This window comes from Haliotis rufescens, unplaced genomic scaffold (genome assembly GCF_023055435.1).
Source record: "Haliotis rufescens isolate VD_foot unplaced genomic scaffold, xgHalRufe1.0.p SCAF_11, whole genome shotgun sequence".
Lineage (NCBI taxonomy): Eukaryota > Metazoa > Mollusca > Gastropoda > Lepetellida > Haliotidae > Haliotis > Haliotis rufescens.
The window spans coordinates 23648149-23671965 of NW_025963791.1; the positions used below are offsets into that span (position 1 = coordinate 23648149).

The 23817-nt window shown below is 38.2% G+C and overlaps 1 protein-coding gene across 1 annotated transcript; it reads right to left on the bottom strand.

Moving 5' to 3' along the window:
* Positions 1 to 5630: 5630 nt before the first annotated feature.
* On the bottom strand, positions 5631 to 19705 carry LOC124132841 (sodium-dependent multivitamin transporter-like). The gene is made up of 15 exons (XM_046496982.2): positions 19267 to 19705; positions 17554 to 17619; positions 16835 to 16886; positions 13591 to 13658; positions 12880 to 13034; positions 12206 to 12343; positions 11673 to 11805; positions 10917 to 11005; positions 9317 to 9432; positions 9023 to 9090; positions 8766 to 8852; positions 8262 to 8479; positions 7863 to 7963; positions 7537 to 7643; positions 5631 to 7193 (listed from the first exon to the last, which is right to left on the bottom strand). The coding sequence occupies exons 1-15, from the start codon at positions 19675 to 19677 to the stop codon at positions 7038 to 7040; spliced, it is 1965 nt and encodes a 654-aa protein (XP_046352938.2). The 5' UTR covers positions 19678 to 19705; the 3' UTR covers positions 5631 to 7037.
* Between the last annotated feature and the right edge of the window lie 4112 nt (positions 19706 to 23817).

Sequence of the window (23817 nt, forward strand, 5' to 3'; positions counted from 1 at the left end):
TATCTAAAGGAATCAACCCCGGCAACACACCTACATGTAATTAATTCAAAGGCATCCCTAAAGAATTCCTAGGCGAAGGTATTTTAACACATTCTTCACATTGATGTCATTCATGCAATTTAATCAGTGGTTAAATGGTGGTCAACACGCACAACCAGTTACTGGTGAACTACACATTCAATACCGTGGAAACCAGAGCTAGAAATATAACCCATGAGTTTTGCAATCCAACAGACATAAACTATGTTGACACAAAAGTTCATGAGAACTAACAATCAAAACATTAAAGAAATAAATAACTTTGGCACCAAGAGGCTGAGTATGAATTTAACATTTTAGTCTAAACCATGCTAGTGTTTTGAAAACGGAAGGCTATGTCAGTCTGGTGACCTCACCAGAATGGTAACCGGGGATTTGAGCCTTCATGGTTCTGCATATATGACGACTGCGCCTCCAGTGTTTTTGCTCGCGTTTTCTTTGATAATGGAAGCGCACCATTGCTGCGTCACCATCTCAAAGTTTTTTCTCTTCTTCTATATACATAATATTTCGATGCTACTTTTAAGAATGCCTCTATAAATATCCTCTATAGTGTGGTAGTATTGCTACATTGCTAATTACGCAAAAGTACAGCGTTAAACTCTATAAACACACCACTGTCATTCCTCAAACTACCATAAAATAAAAAACCCGTACCACAGTCATTCCGCAAACGTACCGTGTCCTGACAGTAAACAGTAAGTGAAAGGTTGTGCCTGTACATACCCTACCGTTCACTTGGAGGGAATTACAATACTATTAATAATACTTTTGGGGGGCCTGTGACGTTCAAGTCTTACATTTCCATAAACGTCGATCATTCACACACATTTAAAGTGAAATGTAAAAAACATTCCGCTTGTAAATGTATGGCTGATTCAATAATGTATTTATTTTAAAGCGACAATGAAAAGTATTTTAGCTGTATCACGAGTTTTCTGAAGTTGCGAAAAGTGATATTCATTGCAATGAAAATAACACTTGATATTTCAGTGTCTTTTAAGAGATACCATACACCTATTTACGCTAGTTCCACATTGACAAGTCAAATAATGACAGATGATCATTTATGTTGTTAATATCGGTGCTTAGCGTTTGTTATTTTCGTGAAAATGATTTCTTGTAAATCGTCAATGTATCATTGAACTCGTCAATCGAGAATGGTCGTTTGGCAAAGCGCCAAATTTGTTTCTTGACCAGCGTGTATTCAAACGCTTCAAACAACAATGGTATCGTAGATTTCAAGAATATTTTTGTTGATGTTAATTTTGTATATAATCATATCCAAATGTATGATAAAGAAATGTATTGACCTCTATATTGTTTGTCATTTTGTTTATATTTTTAAAGATTTTGGAAACACGAACTACATTTGAAGTCGCGATTACAAGGGGTGGTGAAACGTCCCTGAGTGTTAGGTAGGAAGAATTTATGTTGAAAGGTTTTACATTTGTAATTAAATAATTTAATTTTCCGGTAGACAACTCAACAAAAAGTACGTAATAAATAGGATATTCCAAGTGTCTCCTGAATCATCATTCTTCTCTGATCTCGTGACGGGGAAAAAAGAGGCATGCATCACTCGTAAAAATATCTCACATCTCCCAGCCCCGACCCCAACACGTTTCACTCGAGGCATGCAATGTCCTTTATATCTCTTCCGTTTACCTGCTGCTGTCATAACTGTAACGCGTGTCCTTGGCCAGTACATGCGCAGCAATGTGGAGGTCAGTGCTGGTCAAGTCTTGGTGTGTGTTTAGATTACTATATATGTTCCCCTGATTCCCAGTCTTAGTCTGGGCGTTGTAATAAGTACATATGGTGTGAATATTGTCTGTATATAATTAGTGAGTGAGTCAAATTGGTTAACCCCGTTGTGAACTGTATTTCAGTGATATCACTGTGTATCAGCTTGATGTGAGAGGAAAGCCTGAAGTGATGCAGGGCTTAGACCTTTACGAAATCCACCAGCACGGTATGGTGACTACCTCCCCTTTAACACCCACGTGTACATACTTTCTCCTCTTATTTAGAGAAGACTATAACGATTACAGATTAAAAAGAGTGTGAGAGAGTTGGGTTTAACGCCGCGTTAAACACTTTTCCAGTTATATCACGGAATATCAGCCTAATGTTGGGGGACAGCCCTAAGTGATGAAGAGTTTACCCCGCTTTCATCATTGTTTCAGCAATACCACGACGGGGACAACCAGCAATGGGCTTCACACATTGTACCCATGTGGAGAATCGAACACGGGTCTTCGGCGTGACGGGCGAACACTTTAACCACTTGGTTACCCCCACCAGCCAAAGTTTTCACAGAGTAAACTGAAAGGCCCAGACTTTCCCAGTTTTTCAAGGAGAGGCTGTCTGAGAGGCTGCATCGACCTTATGTGCAATGTGTTGAGAAGATCAGCAACCCTGCAGAGTCCTTCACTGGGATGAAGTCGGCTGGCCTGAAATGTGAAACAGAAACCGTTCTGTTTGCTGCTCAGGACCAGTCACTTCCCACTCGAAACCGTCAATGTGTGATTTTGCATCAAAATGTAAATATAAAATGTAGATTATGTAATGAATTCAATGAGACTGCCCAACACATTGTCAGTGTATGCCCAGCTTTGTCACAAAAACAGTATTTTAAGCGACATGATTGAGTGACTCTATCATTTTATTACCGTCTTTGCAATTCTTGTCGTTTTGACGCAGAGGTCCATCCATGGTACGACCCAGAATATATGGGGGCGTCATGGAAAATGACAAATACAAATTCTTTGGAATAGGCCCGTTTACAGCCTCAGACGTATCCAGGCCAACAAACCTGATCTTGTCCTTTTTGATAAATCTAATGCAATCAATTATATTATTGAATTTTCTGTTCCTTTTGACACTAATGTGATTGACAAAATTCAGGAAAAGCATGGCAAATATGCAGACCTCTCTTTCGAAATGTCACGCTTGCATCCCAAGTACCAAGTTGTCCGACTCCCCATTGTTCTCGGTGCCTTAGGTTTGGTACCTCCCAATCTGTTGACTGACTTTGGGAGAGTACCCGGGTTTGCCACCAGGAATACAGCCCTTCCGACAATCTGGGTAATGCAGAAGGCTGCAGTGTTGGGGAGTCGTCACATTCTCCGAAATTTTCTGGGTGGGTTTGACTAGGCAGCGCTTCCTGGCAAATAGTCCCATTCTGTGTCTGGGCTGCGTGTAGAGGGGGCAAGGGCCCTTTGCTGATGATGTGCCTAACCAGCCTGACTGTGCCAGGATCACCCAAACCCTCTTTGCTGCATTTGTTATAATATTGTAATCTGTACGTAATGATAATGATAATACTGTGCCAGGATCACCCAAACCCTCTTTACTGCATTTTATATTTTAGTCTGTACATAATAATAAAAATGTAACGCGCATGAGAGCAGCCCAGCTAGAACCGCTATTAGTAGTAGAGATACGTTGGGACGGATTGAATACACAACGAATCAGGCACTTGGTAAGTCTAATGGCGTTACCATTCCTCCCGTCTTAGCTATTGTTTTTGTTTTATTGTTACCCCAGCCATATGGCAGCGGTCTGTAAATAATCGCGTCATGACCAGACAAACCAGTGATTAACATTATGATCAACGTCTACCATCTCTTGGGGGACATGAGGGTTGGGCCGTCGCCGGATTTGTTTGTCATGTAGAGTATGTGAGTTACAAACTCTTTGAATACTAATTCAGGTATATGACGGCGTGTCAATCTCACCAAAATGAGACCTTAGTTCTCGCTGCCGCTAAACAAAGATCTGAGGACATCCCATTACGTGTCAAGCCAGAACGACCTTTCGCGAACCTTGACCTCCAACTGAAACATCAGCCAAAAAGAAAGAAGCTTTCTCGAGCTTTACGGCACTCGTTTCAACCTGGCGACTTCCATTTCTTGAGAAATATGTTGACAAAGTTCTCGATTAAAATTTTGAAAACTGAACAAACGAACATTCCGGAATGGCTTATATATCGTTGCGATTATATGGTAATACTGCCCACGGAGAGATAAACGGTAATTTTGACGGAATCAGTCGTACGGACCGCAACTGTCGTTCCAAATACCCCGTGTTAACGTTTTCGAGCTTGCATGATTAGAAAACACATTCCGACTGGCACTTTTATGATCTGGTAACCACGCTTTGATTGGTGGTATGAAAGGTCGTTCTGACGTGACCCGTAATGGGATGTCCTCAGAGCTTTGTTAAGCGATAGCGAGAACTAAGATCTGATTTTAATGAGATTGACAGCGTGTCAGCTTAACCTTGGAATAGGCCCGAAGTGGTGCAGAGCTTCGACGTTTACCGCTTTCTTGAAACCCATGAGCACGGGCGTGGTGCTGACAAACCTAGCAACAAAATCAGTGAGAGTCTGGGATTCTAACTCACGATCAAAGATTTCTGACACTCCTAAGGCACGCAACTCAGTACAGCGAAATGCGGAGCCTCACATGACTGATGAGCCACGGTGCGCACAAATGCCTCTCCATGCTGTGTTGTGACAGGTGACCGACCTACCGCTCTCAGGACGTCGCTCTCTCCTCTCGTGTGTATCTAATTCATGTCACATTCCTCTAAATAGATTTTTTTATTGCCCACAACAGGTTGCCTTAACCTGCTGTTTTTGACGTCATGGCCTGTGGAATGTATGGCCATGATTCGTTCTCTCTATTAACCTAGCAGACGTAATGCTATTTCCTGTTTGATTCGTACACGCAAACGCCACACAGTGAGACGCATGCACTTTAGAGTCTATAGCGTAACATATCGTTTCAGATTGCGTAAAAATCATGCCATCCCATCTCACACACTGATTTTACATATGAGAAAAACAAATTACGTAATAGTTTTATAGATCAGTACATTTAGTTAAATCATTCATATATATTTATATGATAAGATGTGAAGCACCGTCTTATCTATATTAAAAAAACACAGCAATAATCATTAAGAACAATGTCTGTCGTGTGTGCTTTAAATCAAACAAGGTGCGAAATGTAGGACGTACTATCTACATTTGAAAACCCACAACGCCCTAAATTGAATAAATTAGAATTGAAATAAACATTAAGAACAATGTCTGTTATATGTGGTTTGTATGAATGAAGGTGCCGCATCTAGAACTGTCTATTTCTGAAAAGCCCCAAAGCTCAAAATTGAATAAAATAGAAGTAAAATACGTATTAAGAATATGTTTCCGTCAGGTGCTCTTTGATATATTCATTTAATGGACTACAGAAACAAATGGTTGGACATAAAACAGTCACAGATGAAAGATCCTGTCATCCCACTTTGTTATAATTTATGGAAAACCTTGTCAGTGTTGCCCTCAGGAATATTGCTAGAAATTGGATAAAAGTGGCCTAAAATATTGACATTTCTGATATTCTTTGATATCAATGTTCGAATGCTCATATTCCAGTCGAACTGTGAGAAGTATTGCTTAAACCCATCTGACCTCGCCCTGGAAGGACAATATCAAGAAACTGTGACCAAAGAACAAAAGAAAGAAACAAACAAACAAAGAACAATATGTATTAACGAAGGAACATATATAGGAGAGAAGGCGAACTATGCATATCAACCATACATGTATACACTGAAATGACCAAGCACATCATCAACTTTAAAGGAAGGTGGCTTCGAATTCCAGATTTTAAATAATTAATACTTCATATTTCGGAACCAATTCTTTTCATTTTAAAAAAATGAACCGAATGAATCATTTTGTTCCCCATTCCTTTGAATATCCAGAATGAAGGAAGTTCAACATATTTTAACTTGGTAACATCTTTTAACTTGGAATGGGTGACCTTTGTATAGGAAAAGGGTATAAAAAAACATGACTATGATACACCCCAGAACAGGAATAATAACAGTAGAATCAAAACCATATAATTGAAACACTTTAATTAATAAATGATGTGTACGATGATAAAGTATATATCGATGATGTAAATGTGTCAATATTATACACATAGATTATATTTAACTGTACACTTAAAATATGTGCAGTGGCATCCACACAGGAATATTAACTCAGGATTTAGATAATATGAATTGACAAAATATTATTTTTCAAATAAATCATTTTAGAAATCAAGAGTGTGCTGACAGGTGTTAATAATATATCAGTGTAGAAAACTACTCCAGTAAATAAGTACATAAGATGACACAAACAACTGAGATTAACGATGATTAAAAAAGAAGTGCATTAAGCTCTTCCGCCATGAGACCATTATTTTTGTAACATTGTGAGACGTTCCTCTTTCAATAAACAATGACCGAGTGCATGAAGAATTTGTTTTGAAACTAAATGGACAAGATACGGACACTCAAAGTTGGTATTTATACTGATTAACTTGTGCGTGCAGGGTATGTAGAAATTCACCTTTTGAGACAAGAGATAATGATAATTTGCTGTGAAAATTGTTATAAGGACAAAACCATAAAGTTGTATCTCATATAAGTATTAATTGTTAATTTTATCAATTGAATTCCTCCTTCAAAGCATTGTGACTTTTAGGCGTTAATTAGTCTGATGGTATACCTCTTATTGGAATAACATTTTCAAATGTGAGATGTTTTAACTATCAGATAATAAAACATTATCTTCCTTATTTCCAGTGTTTGCGGTTCAGAAAGGAAAACAGTAATCAAATGAGAGACGTCGTCGGATAAACTACGCATGTATATTGTAAAGTACTTTGCCTTCTTTTGGAACTACTCAATGAAAGTTATACAGATGCTTGTGAGTTAACTATTCTCCAATAACGAATCATACACAAACTGTTTAGTTTCATGAAACCAGCACGTTGTGACATAATGTATTTTCGTTTTTTTGGGTTATAAATAATTCTTTTCATAGGTCCAGCAATTGAAGGAAATGCATTTTACTTCACATTCATGCATCATGACGCATACGTGGTATCTAGCTAACTTATATGTAACAGTAATTAACACACTACATGTAGGTACTATACAACATGGAAGGGTCTAGGAGTAAGTTCATTCATTTCTAAGAAGGTGTCTAAGATCCCATGATCAACGACACAGCCACAGTCACATTTGCGATACTCATTCCAGCCTGTGCAGCAAGTATGATCAGAACTTGTCAGTGAAGAGGCATCAGTCTGAAAGATAGACCGTTCTCGGTGTGAACGTATATTTCTAACTTACTAACAAGTACATTTAAGAAATTGTACTGACAAAGACTTAAATAAAATAAAACTATATTTGGACTTTTTGAATTTAACATTATATTAATGTAATTCGTCAACTTAAAATAATGTTTATCTCCTGACCAAGTTTAAAAAACCCCAGGCATATGAAATTTAGACCTGTTGCCTGTCATGTATTCTTCGTTAATTTACACACTCCAACCTACCCTTATCTTAAACTGAAGGTCGGTTATGGACAAACAAACTTATATCTAAGGATGACTTTTTGTTAATTGAGATAGCAAACAACACATACTGGTTTAGAGCGCCAATAGGCTCTGAATTTCTGAGGTAGGCATGGACAAAGGTAGTCAAGGAGCGGGCAAATCAACATTGGATTTGACTGCTCTGTGAAAAGAGGCCCTGGAAAAGAAAAGGAATACATGTATATAGTTTAAATAATAATATATCTTTACTCTCAATATGTACGTATTAAAACAATAAATGCGGGTCTCAAACCTTAACCAATCACAAAACACGCCCCAAATCAGGAAGATTCTAATGTAGTCAGGACGATATATTTTTCTTAAATTCTTCATATTCTCGTATTTATCATCTATACATTGACTTGTCAATACTTACGCGTTAGATAGCTGACGATTAAACCAACGACAACTTCGATTATTACAGCAAGGGGCATGTACCACATGTAAGACATTGAATATAATCGAAGCAGGCCACTGCTGAAAACAGATGATTAGTTCACTTAGATAACAGTTTTAAAGTTGTCTATTGATTTGAATTAGCACTCCTTATATTCACAAGGACACATATGTATAAATGGGCAAATGAAGTAGTGAGCAACATAAGCAGCAAGACATTAAAGTGTCCTGAGAAAAACTCGCGGAGGATGTGACGCCATCATTATTAATTATTACGCAAAGCGCACTTCTCATCTTGTATTGAAACAAATACAACTGGTCTGATAAACACAAATTAATCACCCTAGGGTGGGAGAGATAGATATTGATCTATACCAACCTATAATCTGCAGTACTGGGTTCCGGGACGCTTGATATATTCATTGTTGTAGACATAGGAGTTGTAGTGATCACATACGGTACATCCGTCGTGATGTTCCAATTACAGCCGTCTGTGTACACTCGGGACACCGGGGTGTATGCCGCCCTTGTGATAAATGCCCCCATCCCTATCCAAGTCATCATAATCAGTGACGTCATAGACCCTACAAAAGCCCCCTGGAATGTCCCCAATAAAAGGAAATGGTTGAAAATGAAACAAATGAAATTCTTTATGCATTATGGCAGCTCCTAATCCGCTTTTACGTTAAAGCATACTGGTTCTAAAATGATTTTTTTCTCAAATGATTTTTAATTGTAATTAAATGCATACGTGGGTTTTCAGGTTATATAACTGTCAATTAAATGAACAGGATAAAGGAAAATAAATTTATTATAGAATAAAAAGGAAGATCAGATTTTCTCACTGACTTGAACTTCAAGAATAACTGACTCGATTGCTCACCATTTTATTGGCTGACGGAAAAAACATTCCAAGAATAAAGAGACCAAACAGCGGACCATTAGTTATGCTCCCTATGGTGTAGGTAGCCTGAAATGAGGATTCAATTAAATGTGGATTAAGTATGATCATGCCGTGCAAGCGTCATATCGGCGATTCAAAGTGTAATCATATACATGCATATGCATATTGTTGGTACAGGTTATATAAAGAAATTGGATTTAAATGCATGTATGAATTTATTTGGCAAAAACACAAACCTGTAACACCGAGCCGAGCCGTGACACAACAAATGTCAAACCAATTGATCCAAACCCACATCCAAGCACTGGAATGGAGGCAGAAAACATCTTGTTACTAGAAGGTTTCAGTCATTAAGATGAGATATTGCTGGGTGCGGCGTTAAACAACACACAAAAAGAAGTTAAACATAAAACATAACGGAGATAATTCGACGTTTGTATGATGGTATCGAAAGGATTATTTGACGTTTTCTGTTATATACGTCAGATCGATTTATGATATGTGTGGATAATCACGATGACGTAACCTACCCACTAGTTTGGACATGATTGTGAGGTATCTGTCGTTGATACGACCACAGCAGCATGGTTGTATTAAGTCACGTGGTATGACAGCTCCCAGGGCGTTCAGAGCAGAGGAAAGTGAGCTGTTAACGTACATAAATTTTATTAAACATTATACATCAGCAGTCGTGACGTTGTAAAACATCACACAAATTTGTCAGAAGGTATGACGTTATGAAACATAATATAAGATCTGATAACATGTGTAACATACAACGTCATATTCATATTCAATGCAAATGCTATGAATGGGTCACTGAAACTCTGTGGTAACACTAGGTGTAAGTGAACGGTGTCAGCATATCCTGCTCCACCGGTTGCACTCGGTACTCACATTTTCATTTAAAAAGAAAGTGCCCGTATGAAAGTGTGAAAATCCCATGATCATAGCAGAGACAAGAGACCTGTCAGGCCAATGCATTCATCAAAATGTCTGTCAAAACATAGACACAATATGCTGAAGCTGATGGTATATTGCACGGCATGAAGAGGACATTTACGATTGAAAAATCGAAATAATCCCTCTTGTCGTACGACCTAGTACAGAGGCCGACATCATTTTCAATATCGGATCTGGATAAGACATTTGGTATTTCTTAGGTATGACCGTTTCGATTTCCAACTCCGGTGGATAGATGAGGTGGAGAAATGAAAGGAATGAGGTCATCTATATGTCTGAAAATACAAGCGAACAAACTATTTCAGCAAGTATAAGAAATCTATACCAAAAGCAAAGTTAATTTTACGACTCCGACCATATCACAAATGCGTATTAAGCGCGTACATTTATTTAGTAACATCAAAGATCGATGACGTCAGCGATGAGGTGTTCACAAGACACCTCTCTGGCGGCACCCGCCACAAACACATACAGCTGCAAAGTAAAGCTCCAACCAAACAAATACATTTTGTACAAGCTAAAACAGGGAACCGCGCCGGACACCACCTCGACCACCGATGCGGATGCAAATCCGAAAAATGCACCCAACAAGCTCACCACAAACTCTCCGGAAAGCCTCACCTTGTCCCTAAATGCTGCAACTACGATCAAACAACACTCGAGAGCGGTTGAAATGTCCTCTCTTTGATTTAACATAATTTGTACAAATATCCGATTCGTTTGCAAATAGAAACACCCGGACATATATACTCTTGTACCACCGTTGTTTTTTAAAGAAATTAATTGTACTGAACTGAATTGGTTTTGTCGTTTTCATTTATGAGATATGTCAACAGACGCGTTACACGTGTTTTACAAAACATTTTTCTAGATCTGTCTGCCGGTGTGAAATATTTTTGGCGCCTTTATTTGTGTACATATGTTGTACAAAACATAATATAAAATGGACAACTTGTTCTCCTCGAAAAATGCAATTCCAATTCGTCTACGCTTTCATGGATCTTGGTTTCAACGTTAACTTTTTTACATACTCTATGCATATTGTCAATGTTAATTTCAACTTTTAACCACTTTCGTAAATTAATATGTACATGTTGCTTGTCACTCTGTCCGAGAATACGATGTGTTATGTCAAGATTTAAAGAGATGATGTTCACAAACATGTACCTCAAACTGCCGCTGAAGATGCAGGAAATGAAGATACCAGGGACCCCAGGAAGATGGCCCAGGATGTCCATGATGTACAGAGGCAGAATCTGAAGTAGCACCAGAAGGCAATTGAAGTCACACACATATGATAGTGCCCTTATTATCTTTGTTTTTGCTTGTGCGGGGTCGAAATGTGTCTGGTTGAGACATGGGTCCGAATTAATTAATGCCCCTTGATATCTTGCTATATGGACACTGAAATCAATGACACATGAGCAACAATCTGCATATTAAAAATATGAGAAATCTGTACACTGTATCTTCAAACTTAACATAATATATTAATTATCCTTACATACCTTTTTCATGGAAATTTTGTTTCAAGGAACTCCTTTTAAAAAACTCAATGCTTTAACAGTAGTTATATTGGATAAGAATTATAGGTAAATACAACTCTTTCACCAATTATCGTAGAAAAATAGCTTTTTTTTTCATTTTCCGCAAAAACAGCTTCTCCCGCCGAGCTCAATAGCAGCATATGCCAAACAAGGCATCTTCAAATATTATTATTGACAACAGCGTAGTTTGGCGAGTTGCTGAGTTTATTTGTGGGCCGCTCATAGCAATATTCCAGACATATCACGGCAGGTGACTCCAAGGTTTTGGTCACACATTGCATCCATGTAGGGATTCGAACCCGGGGTTTCTGCGCGACGAGCCAACACCTTTATCATAATGCTACCTAACCGCCCCAATAACAAAATATATGCTTGCCTGATCTGTCCTTGATATCAGGTTATTGAAGCCAACGGGATGACAATCCTTGTAGAAGGCAAACATGATCACACCGAGCAAGCAACAGATGGACATGATCATGAACAGGAATGGTGCACAAATCAACATGGATCTGGAACGAAGCAAGATCACCGTATATTAATCACATTTTGTAGAAGTAATGAAATTATGGACTGCCTGAAAAACACGGATCGACATGGGTGGCATTCTATGTTTTAAGCAACAGATGGACATGATCATGAACAGGAATGGTGCACAAAGCAACATGGATCTGAGAGGTATATTAATACAGTTTTGTAAAGTAAGCAATTTGTAATAGGTTATGATATTATGGACTGCGAGATAGAAACGGTCTGCCACGTGTTTCTTTGTATGTAAAACAATATGGACAACCATTTACGTTATGAATTGTTTGAAAAAGATTACTTACGAATTTATGTTCACATTTATACTGATGCAAAAACAAGGACTAGTTGGTTAATAGACACTGAATAAGAAACAAGTACACTTACAGTTTGGCAGCCTTTACTGAGGAACATGACATGACACGTTGAATTTGAACTTGGTCTGCGAACAGGCTAATCCAGAGAAAACCTCCACCCAAGACTAAAGACCAGAATGAATGGCGTGTAGAAGGGTCGATGTTGAAGCTGTAGAAGATTTGGCCAAACATTACAAAGGATGCTCCTGCCAATGTTTCACTCGCGGATGTGATTTACAGCAAAGACATAAACTAAATCTCCATCTCTCACAGCCTTCATAAGACTTTAATTTATACTGAACTAGATTCGACATATACCATGTCACTGTCATCATATAAATAACATATGGATCAAATAACACACCTTCTCTCGTTACGCTGCGTAACCATGGCTAAAGTAGCAATGTTTCATGCATTGTTGCCAGTGAAACATCAAAATAGAAATAGAACTAAAAAGTATCCCTTGGGAGCCAGGTCTATTGTTTGTAAGAGGTGGCTACGTTGGATATGGTGGGTAGGCTAAATGACCTCGTTGACTGCGTTTCTGCGTTCCCTACGGCAATAGATATTGCTCCGTCTTTACATACATATTCCAGTGAGACAGATGGAATTTAACGTAAAATGAAAACACAAATATGTAAATGGGATAATGAATTCAAGAAGTATATCAAACTTATACCATACAACATAATGATGATTATATACTCGGTAAGATATATCCTAGAGTGCTCCTCAGCCACCCCCCATGCCTCGAGAATGCCTCCCACAGCATTTGATCCTTGGACTAACGCAGCTGTCAAACCTCCTACGATAATCACAGACTGGAACGTGTCAGTCCACAAGACTGCCTTCATGCCACCCTAGAAGAAAACAAGTCGATAATGGCCGTGTCTGGCTGAGGACGTCCACATATATATCCAGGGTCAGTAGAATGAAAACGACAAAACTGTTTCAATAATCATGAGGAATATCTGCTAAAAGCAGAGTTCATGGTACGATTCCGACTTTATACCATAAACATGTGTTTATTAATCACTATGAGTGAGTGAGTGAGTCTGGTTTTACGCCGCTTTTTGCAAAATTCTAGCAATATCTCGGCGGGGGACACCAGAAATGGGCTTCACACATTGTACCCATGTCGGGAATCGAACCCGGGTCTTCAGCGTGACAAGCGAACGCTTTTACCACAAGGCTACCCGACCGACCCTCATCACTTGAAATAGTAATGATACCAGGAGATCCGTGGATATGTAATAATAATTTAATTGTCGGTCTTTCCTCCAACATCAAGCTGACACGTCGTGATATAACCGAAATACTGTTCTAACCGGCGTTCAACCTAACTCACTCACTCAATAATTTAATTGTCATTACGTGTTATTTCTGATTGAGAATGAATACTTGGATATCACTTACTATTGTTGTATAGACAGTTACGACCGTCCCTACCGCAACCACAGAGCCCCACAAGTTGAATTCAGTTGCTTTTAAAAAAAGAAAACAAGAATCTCAAGTGTTGCACATCAATGCACTGCGCCTAAACTATTATGGATCCATCCATAATGGCTCTTCCATCAGAACATGCATTCAACCAAAGCATTCAATATCATTGCATCCATCCATCCATGTGTTCATTCAACGGTCATCCATATATTCATATATTCATCCATCCATGTGTCTGTCCATATGTTCATTTAACTGTCATCCATATATTCATCCATCCAAGTGTCTGTCCATATGTTCATGTAACTTTTATCTATATATTCAACCATCCATGTGTCTGTCCATATGTTCATTAACTGTCATCCATATATTCATATATTCATCCATCCATGTGTCTGTCCATATGTTCATTTAACTGTCATCTATATATTCATATATTCATCCATCCATGTGTCTGTCCATATGTTCATTTAACTGTCATCCATATATTCATCCATCCATGTGTCTGTCCATATGTTCATATAACTGTTATCTATATATTCATCCATCCATGTGTCTGTCCATATGTTCATTTAACTGTCATCCACATATTCATATATTCATCCATCCATGTGTCTGTCCATATGTTCATTTAACTGTCATCTATATATTCATATATTCATCCATCCATGTGTCTGTCCATATGTTCATTCAACTGTCATCCATATATTCATCCATCCATGTGTCTGTCCATATGTTCATATAACTGTTATCTATATATTCATCCATCCATGTGTCTGTCCATATGTTCATTTAACTGTCATCCACATATTCATCTATTCATCCATCCATGTGTCTTTCCATATGTTCATTTAACTGTCATCCATATATTCATCCATCAATGTGTCTGTCCATATGTTCATTTAACTGTCATCCACATATTCATCTATTCATCCATCCATGTGTCTGTCCATATGTTCATTTAACTGTCATCCATATATTCATCCATCCATGTGTCTGTCCATATGTTCATTTAACTGTCATCCATATATTCATCTATTCATCCATCCATGTGTCTGTCCATATGTTCATTTAACTGTCATCCATATATTCATATATTCATCCATCCATGTGTCTGTCCATATGTTCATTTAACTGTCATCCATATATTCATCCATCCATGTGTCTGTCCATATGTTCATTCAACTGTCATCCATATATTCATCCATCCATGTGTCTGTCCATATGTTCATTTAACTGTCATCCATATATTCATCTATTCATCCATCCATGTGTCTGTCCATATGTTCATTTAACTGTCATCCACATATTCATATATTCATCCATCCATGTGTCTGTCCATATGTTCATTTAACTGTCATCCATATATTCATCCATCCATGTGTCTGTCCATATGTTCATTTAACTGTCATCCACATATTCATCTATTCATCCATCCATGTGTCTGTCCATATGTTCATTTAACTGTCATCCATATATTCATCCATCCATGTGTCTGTCCATATGTTCATTTAACTGTCATCCATATATTCATCTATTCATCCATCCATGTGTCTGTCCATATGTTCATTTAACTGTCATCCATATATTCATATATTCATCCATCCATGTGTCTGTCCATATGTTCATTTAACTGTCATCCATATATTCATCCATACATGTGTCTGTCCATATGTTCATTTAACTGTCATCCATATATTCATCCATCCATGTGTCTGTCCATATGTTCATTTAACTGTCATCCATATATTCATCCATCCATGTGTCTGTCCATATGGTCATTTAACTGTCATCCATATATTCATCCATCCATGTGTCTGTCCATATGTTCATTTAACTGTCATCCACATATTCATCTATTCAGCCATCAATGTGTATGTTCATATGTTCATTCAACTGTTATCCACATATCTATTCAGCCATCCATGTCTTTTTCCACCTACGCAGTTACCCGTCCATCCATGTAATCATCCATCCACCCAAGGATATGTTCATCCACCGATACAAGGTTCATGCATGCATTGTTCCATACAGCTGTGCATCCATCCTTCATTCAAAAGACATGCAATAATACATGTATCCATCCATGCATGCACCCAACTATGCCTACATCAACGAATGAAGCAATAATCCGAAGAGACATAAACTGCCTTGCAAAACAAAGTATACACCCTTGTATGATGGTGGCTAAAAATGAAACAAACAAGAAATGGTTTTTCGAAGGTGATGCATTAGATACGAGTGTCATAGTTGTGTTTTGGACCTTCGGCGACTGTTTTCAGCCTAGTTACATCTTGATAACGTTAAAAATGCATGTCCAGTGTTAAGTATATACTTTCTTTTTCCCGGCAGTTTAGTTTTAACGAGTTTTAAAATTCTTTCAATGAATCTATATACTGAACGTTCAAATGCTTCTCTTCTCTATTAAATAAAATTTTGGTATTATCATTTAACAATTGAACAATTGCGTTTGTCAGAATAATATACTGACAGTTCTCCAGCATAGTTTGTGTTTGTTTGTTTGTTTGTTTGTTTGTTGTTTAACGCCATACTCAGCAATATTCCAGCTATATGACGGGGTCTGTAAAATCGAGTCTGGACCATATAATTTAGTGATTGACATCATGAGCATCGATCCACGCAATAGGGATACGATGACATGCATTAGTCCAGTCAGCGAGCCTGACCACTCGATCCCGTTAGTCGCCTCTTACGACAAGCATAGTCGTCTTTTACGGCAAGCATGGGCTGCTGAAGACCAAAAATCTAACCCGGATCTTAACGGTTACACTATAATATGTGAATATGGTTTTTTTGCCCTTTATGTTTCCTTATAAGTGTTGATTGTGATTCTTTCCGTGTTTTTTAAAAAAAATGACATAAACATGGAAAGGTGGCAAATGTCTATGTAATGTTTGGCATTTCTCTCACATAAATACATACGACTGACCTGACCTGACTAGAGTGTTGTGAAGAGGTCCGAGACCTTTGCCTTGAAATGGCCTTGTACAAAACACTGTTACAGTTTCCCATACCTAATAAATCATTTGAGAAGAGAATCCCTACGAAGTTCCCCACGATTGGCACAGAATTATAACGTCATCAAATATTGGACATTTATTGATATATTTATACTGAAAGTTTCAAGGTTAATACACTCGAATGCAGTAAAGTTGAAATATAACTTCTGCGTGTGACATATGCGTAACATCATTACCTGCGCTGAGAGCAAGAGATGGGACGTACAAGACAAATGAAATGTACAGCAGCTGAAAGAAAGAGACACAGACACGGTTACAGGCGTTTATGTGCGGTTTACTTTATGTCGTCCCATAAATGTTCTGTAAATCAAGTAGCACATTACGCTGTTGTCCGAGCCTATGTAAGGAATATGTTGATGACAGCATGAATACTTGGAAAACATCGACAATTTCATTCAACTGCAGTCTGTATCAATATTTACCATACGAAGGGCAAAACAACAACTTTAAAATGATCTAACTATTTTGTATTAATATATTATTAATAATAACGAGAAGTTATTTTAAAAATCTATTAAAAGCAGAGTTCATTGTACGATTCCGATTATACCATAAAACATGTGTTTATGAATCACTATCAAATGGTGATGACACCTGGTGTTCACGATTAGGTGAAGGTTTACTGCCTCACTGGTGGAACCCGTCACAAACACATGCAATAGCAAGCTAATTGTTCACCCACAACAGGGGAAATCAAGTTACAAGACAATTAGGGGCGTCATTTTGTCGCTGATGCATCAAACTGGGAAATGTCCTCCACATGTCTACCATTAAAAAAACATATGTTTCAGAAAGTTACATTCTACCACAATTCTATACTATTACTCATTGAGATCCCGAAAGTCATTTGTCTGCAATAGCTCTGCAGGAGTAGGTTAATCAAAGAACAACCTACCACTTTGATGACAAAAAGAATCGATCCAAGAACCCGCACTTCCGTTCCAAACCTCATCTCTAGATACTGAAAAAAACATTTCTTGGTGAAAAGAATTATAAATGGTTTACAGCACTGTAGGTCACCCTGAACATATGCACTCCATGTTAATAATACATCCATGTTATCTGGTTGCATGAGATGGATGTCATATGGTAAACAATACCTTCTGGAGACGTATAATCATTATCATAAACACGAAATTTCAGCTCGATAACTGTGATATTCTTAAAAGTTCTCCTCGGAAAATGATCAGAATTCTTAAGTTATTTTTAAGGAATATATGTGTCCTACCACAGTTGTTAAGTTTCTGGACGTGCTTAAACAATTTAATCGTTTGAAAACATTTATGTCATGTAAGTCACGTAATAGACCAAAGTAGCTTCATAAAGTTTCGGAAAAAAATATTCTTAAAGATTTGAAAGTTGACGTTTTGACCATATTATGTAACAAAAATACAATTTGTTTGCTTTCAGGGGGAACATGTATTAATCCAATTACGGTGCTTCACAGCATGTTAAGTTTCCTAATGTCTAGATCTTGATGTATCTTAGACGATTCTTCAATTGAAACACGTTACACTGATAGCGTCAGTGCCAGTGTGAGTTAGCGAGGTAAAACACCGCATTGAACAGTATTCCAGTTATACCACGAAAGTCCGAAGTGATGCAGGTCTTAGACGTTTATCACTTTGGTGAAACCCCAAAGCACGGGTATTGCTTTGACAAAGTCAATGCCATGACGTCATACAACGAGGTTACAATTCATTACGTCATAGGGAGAGACTATAGTGGCGCAACAGGTTTGTTTGTATGTTGTTAAACGCAGCAACAATAATCAAGTCTGCACCAGACAATCCAGTGTTTGACATCATGAGCATCGATCCACGCAATTGGGATACGATGACATGCATCAACCAAGTCAGCGAGCCTGACCACTCGATCCCGTCAGTCGCCTCTTACGACAAATACAGTCGCCTTTTACGACAAGCATGGGCTGCTGAAGACCTATAAATCCAACCCGGATCTTACGGTTACAATACTTTGTGAATACGGATTCCTTGGTGATATGTTTCCTAATAAGTGTTGATTGTGATTCTTTCCGTGTTTCTTGAAAGAATGACATAAACATGGAAAAGTGATAAATGTCTATGTTATGTTTGGCATTTCTCTCACATAAATACATACGACTGACCTGACCTGATATATTGTGAAGCAGTCAGAGCCTTTTGCCTTGACATGGCCTTGTACAGAACACTGTTACAGTTTCTCCTACCTAATTAATCATTTGAGAAGAGAAACCCTACGACGCTCCCCTCGATTGGCACAGAAATATAACGTCATCAAATACTTTCATCAATTCACCTTTTACGGCAAGCATGGGTTGCCGAAGACCAATTCTACCCCGGATCTTTACGGACTGGCACAAGTAATAAGCAAATAATGATTATGCGACACATTTTTTATCTGCGATAGCCTGATACAAGATATTTTGTTCAACTCCGATAAACAAAATTGGATCAAGTGTCTTTCTATTTTTTCTGAGAGTTTCGTGGTCAATTCCCCACTGCATGCTACCAAACTATCTCCGTTAGAATGACATAATGTACTCGTAATTTCAAAAGTATCATCGCTATGCATAACAAAATTGATAATACATGAACGCTTGTCTTACCTCATAGATGCTTGTGATGTTGAGGTTGTAAAAGAAGGGAACAAAGACTACGGATGAAATGACGAGGCCGATCATGGCGGAGATACACAGCCACCAAATCATAGTGTTATAATTATATACTTCAGCAGGCATCCCCAACAACGTTGTTGCCGAGAAAGATGTAACAAGAATTGACAACGACACGGGCACAATATTCATTTGGCGCCCACCTAATAGATAGTCCTTGCTGTTTACGTTATGTTTGTCCTTAAAAGCGTAAAATACACCAATACCTGTCGAAACAGCTAACAACGAACCGAAAAGTACATAGTCAACGTTTCCAAAGGTGTTCTTAACGCCCGTGTATATGCTGTATTCCCCATCCATTGTCGTTAGTGGTGTGATGGTCCGCCGACTCTGACTCTGTATCATAAATAAATGCACAGTGGCAGTCACGTGCTCCAACAGTCAGCGGATTGTGTAGCAGATTTCAGATTTATGCTCTGTTCTCACCCGACACCAACCCACTAGGTCATCAATCAAAAGATTGCTTCTGGGACACAGTTCACGTCTTAAGGAATTAATATGTAACAGATTTAGTATATACATTGTCACAGCAACATATGACGTAGAAAACGGGAGTATTGGACTCGACTTACGAGCGATCATAATTGTCATGCTTAATCATGTACAAGCCATGAGTAATTGTAAAACGAATGTTAGACCAAATCTGATTGTAGACTGTGAAAGTTTAAAAAACGCGGCTTTCAGGTAACGGATATGAAAATTGTAGTCATTAACATATACACAATTTGATTTAATTGTCTTCTTCCCTATTGCACGACAGTAACTAGGCGGTTCGGGAATATATGAGTCCTGTGTAAGATAACATTGCTGCATTCCAACTTGACGTTATTTTTCCTGAGCAATTAAAGGACTAGTGTTAAAATAGTGCTACCAATAATCGTTGATGCTTCTCGTCATTACAAGCATTTCTTATTTAGAGACCTGGGATTTTATTGAGTATTAGCTGCAGTGAATGAAACCACGCATATTTGTAATTTTATTTATACCAAATAGTGTGTGGAAACCTCGGCTGAAGCCACCAGTTTCAAGATACTAATGTTAAGGGTAGGTAGGTGTGAAATGGGGTTGAACATTGCGTTTGTGATTATTGTACTAATGTAGAGACGTGCATGCACGTGTGTGTGCCTGCTTGTATGCCGCTGTTTTAACATCGATACCCTACTCAGACACATAATACTGATTCCGACCCGACTTAATTACTCAATGGCGAGCGCCAGGAAAGGTAACTGCCAGTACCATCTTTTAACGTTGATATGACCCGGCCAGGAACATGTGTCAATGGATGACACACCCCAATTTGATAGTTTCTTTTGGTATGGCTCCTCCAGGGCACAGTTTTTTGTACCTGAAACTTAATTTCCCAATACACCTAGAAAGGACCAAGACATTCCGAATTCAAAGGGTATCCGCTGCACAATTTCTTAAAAAAATTCCATTTGGTTTCCACCACACAGTGTCTTTGATATATTCTATATGGAATCCTGTTATGTTTCCATCATCTCTTTGATGTCATTTAAGAAAAGGATACTTCTTCATGATAAATCCATTGAAATATTAATGGTGTTTTACAGATATGGATGAATTTTGCCGTTTCGTTGTACCGTCTCTGTTACATCATCATCATCATCATCATCATCATCATAATAATAATAATAATAATAATAATAATAATAAACCCGATCCTTTTATTACCGTCTTCGCAATGCTTGTAGGTTTGACACAGAAGTCCATCCATGGTACGACCCGGAATATGTAGAGGGCGTCATGGAAAATGATAAACATAAAATTCTTTGAAATAGGCCCGTAAACAGCCTCAGACGTATCCAGGCCAACAAACCTGATCTTGTTCTTTTTGATAAATCCAATGAAATCATTTATATCATTTAATGTTCTGTCCCTTTTGACACTTATGTGATTGACAAGATTCAGGAAAATCTTGGCAAATATGCAGACCTCGTTTTCGAAATGTCACGCTTGCATCCCAAGTACCAAGTTGTGCGACTCCCCATTGTTCTCGGTGCCTTAGGTTTGGTACTCTCCCAATCTGTTGACTGACATTGTGAGAGTACCCGGGTTTGCTACCAGGAATACAGCCGTTCTGACAATCTGGGTAATGCAGAAGGCTGCAGTGTTGGAGAGTCTTCTCATTCTCTGAAATGTTCTGGGTGGGTTTGAGTAGGCAGCGCTTCCTGGGAGAAGTCCCATTCGCTTTCTGGGCTGCGTGTAGAGGGGGCAAGGGCCCTGAGCTGATGAGGAGCCTAACCAACCTGACTGCTAGGATCATCCAAACCCTCTTTGCTGCATATTTGTATTTTAATCTGTACATAATACTAATAAATAAAGCGACAAAACCATTTCCATATCCAATAGAAATCTCGATTCGATTGTACGATTCCGACATTATGATGAGCATGTGTTTATCAATCACTCAAATACTTATGATACCAGGTGTTCGCGGAAAGGCGAGCGTATCCTGCCCTACCGGTGGTACCCGTCGCAAACACATGCAAAGGCAAGTCAACTGTTCTCCTGGTACAAGTCAAAATAGGGGATTGCATCGGACATCATTTTTGTCACCGATGCGTCAAATGTGGAAATATCCTCCTCGTGTCTACCATAAAACTTTGTTAAAGCTTTTCTGTGGCCTTGAATGCTGTGACTTTGATCAACAACTTCTGAGCAAGAGTTGTATGGCGCTCTTTGAAATCTTGGTAGAAAGAGCATGCTCGATTGTATCTCAAAAGTTGTGAAATGTAACCACCAAAGGCTGGAGCTGCTGGCATATTGCTTGAAATGAAGGGAAAGTTGACTATTGGAAAGTTGAAGTCACCCCTCTTGTCATACAGTCTTGTGGAGAGTGTTCCGTCACTCTAAATTTTTATGCATAGATCTAAATATGAAACAGATGGGGCGGTCTCACTGGTCTCCTGTATTTCTAGTTTGCTAAAACGTCCTGTATCATCATGAAGAATTTGCATAACGTCTACTTATAAGTAGTTGTTATACAAAACATTCGGCACGTCAGTGCGTTATGACATTTACAGCGGCATGGATCTCACTATCACGCGTTACTCCTCTTTAAATCCACCCAACTTACTCAATTTTATGGACAATTTACCCCCTTCAGTGTTTTAATGAAAATACCAATTTACAATGATTACGGATGTCAATTCAATCTATTAAACTATGCAAAGTATTCAAAATTAGCCGTTCTTCTGTGTTCCCTTACAAATCGAGCTCTTGATAATGAAGAATGATATTCATGAGACTATATGGGAATGTAGTTAGTGAAGTTCAAGTTCATGTCGCATGTCAAGCGCTGTGTCTAAAAATCTTGCTTCAGTCTTCAACGCTGTCGATTTTTCTCATCCTCCATTGCATGCATATCATCTGTTGCAACAACATTATCCATGAAATCGATTAAATATACTGACAAAATAAGAGAATCTACATCATGCAAGTAAGCCTCTAGTCATTTTCAGAAATAATGCTTCGAAAATAAACCCCTTAATCCAAAAGTACATAACCTAGTTTTGTTATATATTCGAATGTTTGTACATGTTAAAACATGTCATTTTAAAAATATACATCTCGACAATTTATGACCCTTGCATTTTGCTGTTTATCAAAACAAAATCAAGACCAACACTATCCAGAGAAGGGAGTATTAAATGTATAAATTTTCATAGCTGTGTTGAAAAAACAAGGTTTTGTTTGACATAATTGTTTAAACTACATGACATAAATGTTTTTGCTTTTTGTAACAGTGGTAACACAAAATGTAGCAGTAGTGAAAACTGATTTAATGTTGTGAGAAAAGGTTTTAGAGATTAAGTGTTTAATTCCTTATAATTTATTTCACTTTCACATTTCTCATTAAAAACTATTTCACAAAAACTGCTAAAGATTTCACTGAATTACAGATTTTTGCTGGAGACTTTTAGTTGTTGCAGTAGTGGATTGGATTTTAACAATTTGAAAGAACATCTTGTGACGCGGTGTTATTGAATTGTAATAGGTTCTTGAAACAATCTCTTTAAGTTTTACAAAATTTGCATTGAACCGAAAGGTTGGTGGATGTATGTTTACCTAGATTCTGAGTTTAATGTTTCTGTAACAGTCTGGATCTAAAATGTAACAGTAGTGGCCCGGGGAAGACGAGAATGTGTCATCAGCACCCGATTGCTGGTCGAATTGGGCAACTCGTTTGCCGTGTGTTGCGCCCCTGTGTCGGTGGAGGACTTGAGTCTGGTGGTTTTGGGTACCGGCTAGGAACCGGTGTTCCTTTTGCCACTTCGACCACACCCCACTTCGACCCTTTCTTCACCTAGACGGTTGGTGGAATGGATCCGATCCTATCATTCGGCTGGTCATGCCAAGCCCTGTGCATAAAATTGTGTATGCACACTCGTGATTTATAAAAATGTATTGTTTGATCTTTACCATTATATAACATGTTTGAACTCAGAAATTATTTATGTAACA

Excerpts from the sequence above, each read along its gene's own strand:
- LOC124132841 (XM_046496982.2), bottom strand. The coding sequence starts at position 19,677 with ATGATACAGAGTCAGAGTCGGCGGACCATCACACCACTAACGACAATG. Across the intron at positions 12,344-12,879 it reads TCTAGGATATATCTTACCGA|CTTCAACATCGACCCTTCTA; the intron begins GTATATAATCAT and ends AATCTTCTACAG. Across the intron at positions 8,480-8,765 it reads TTCCGTCAGCCAATAAAATG|GGGGCTTTTGTAGGGTCTAT; the intron begins GTGAGCAATCGA and ends GGGACATTCCAG.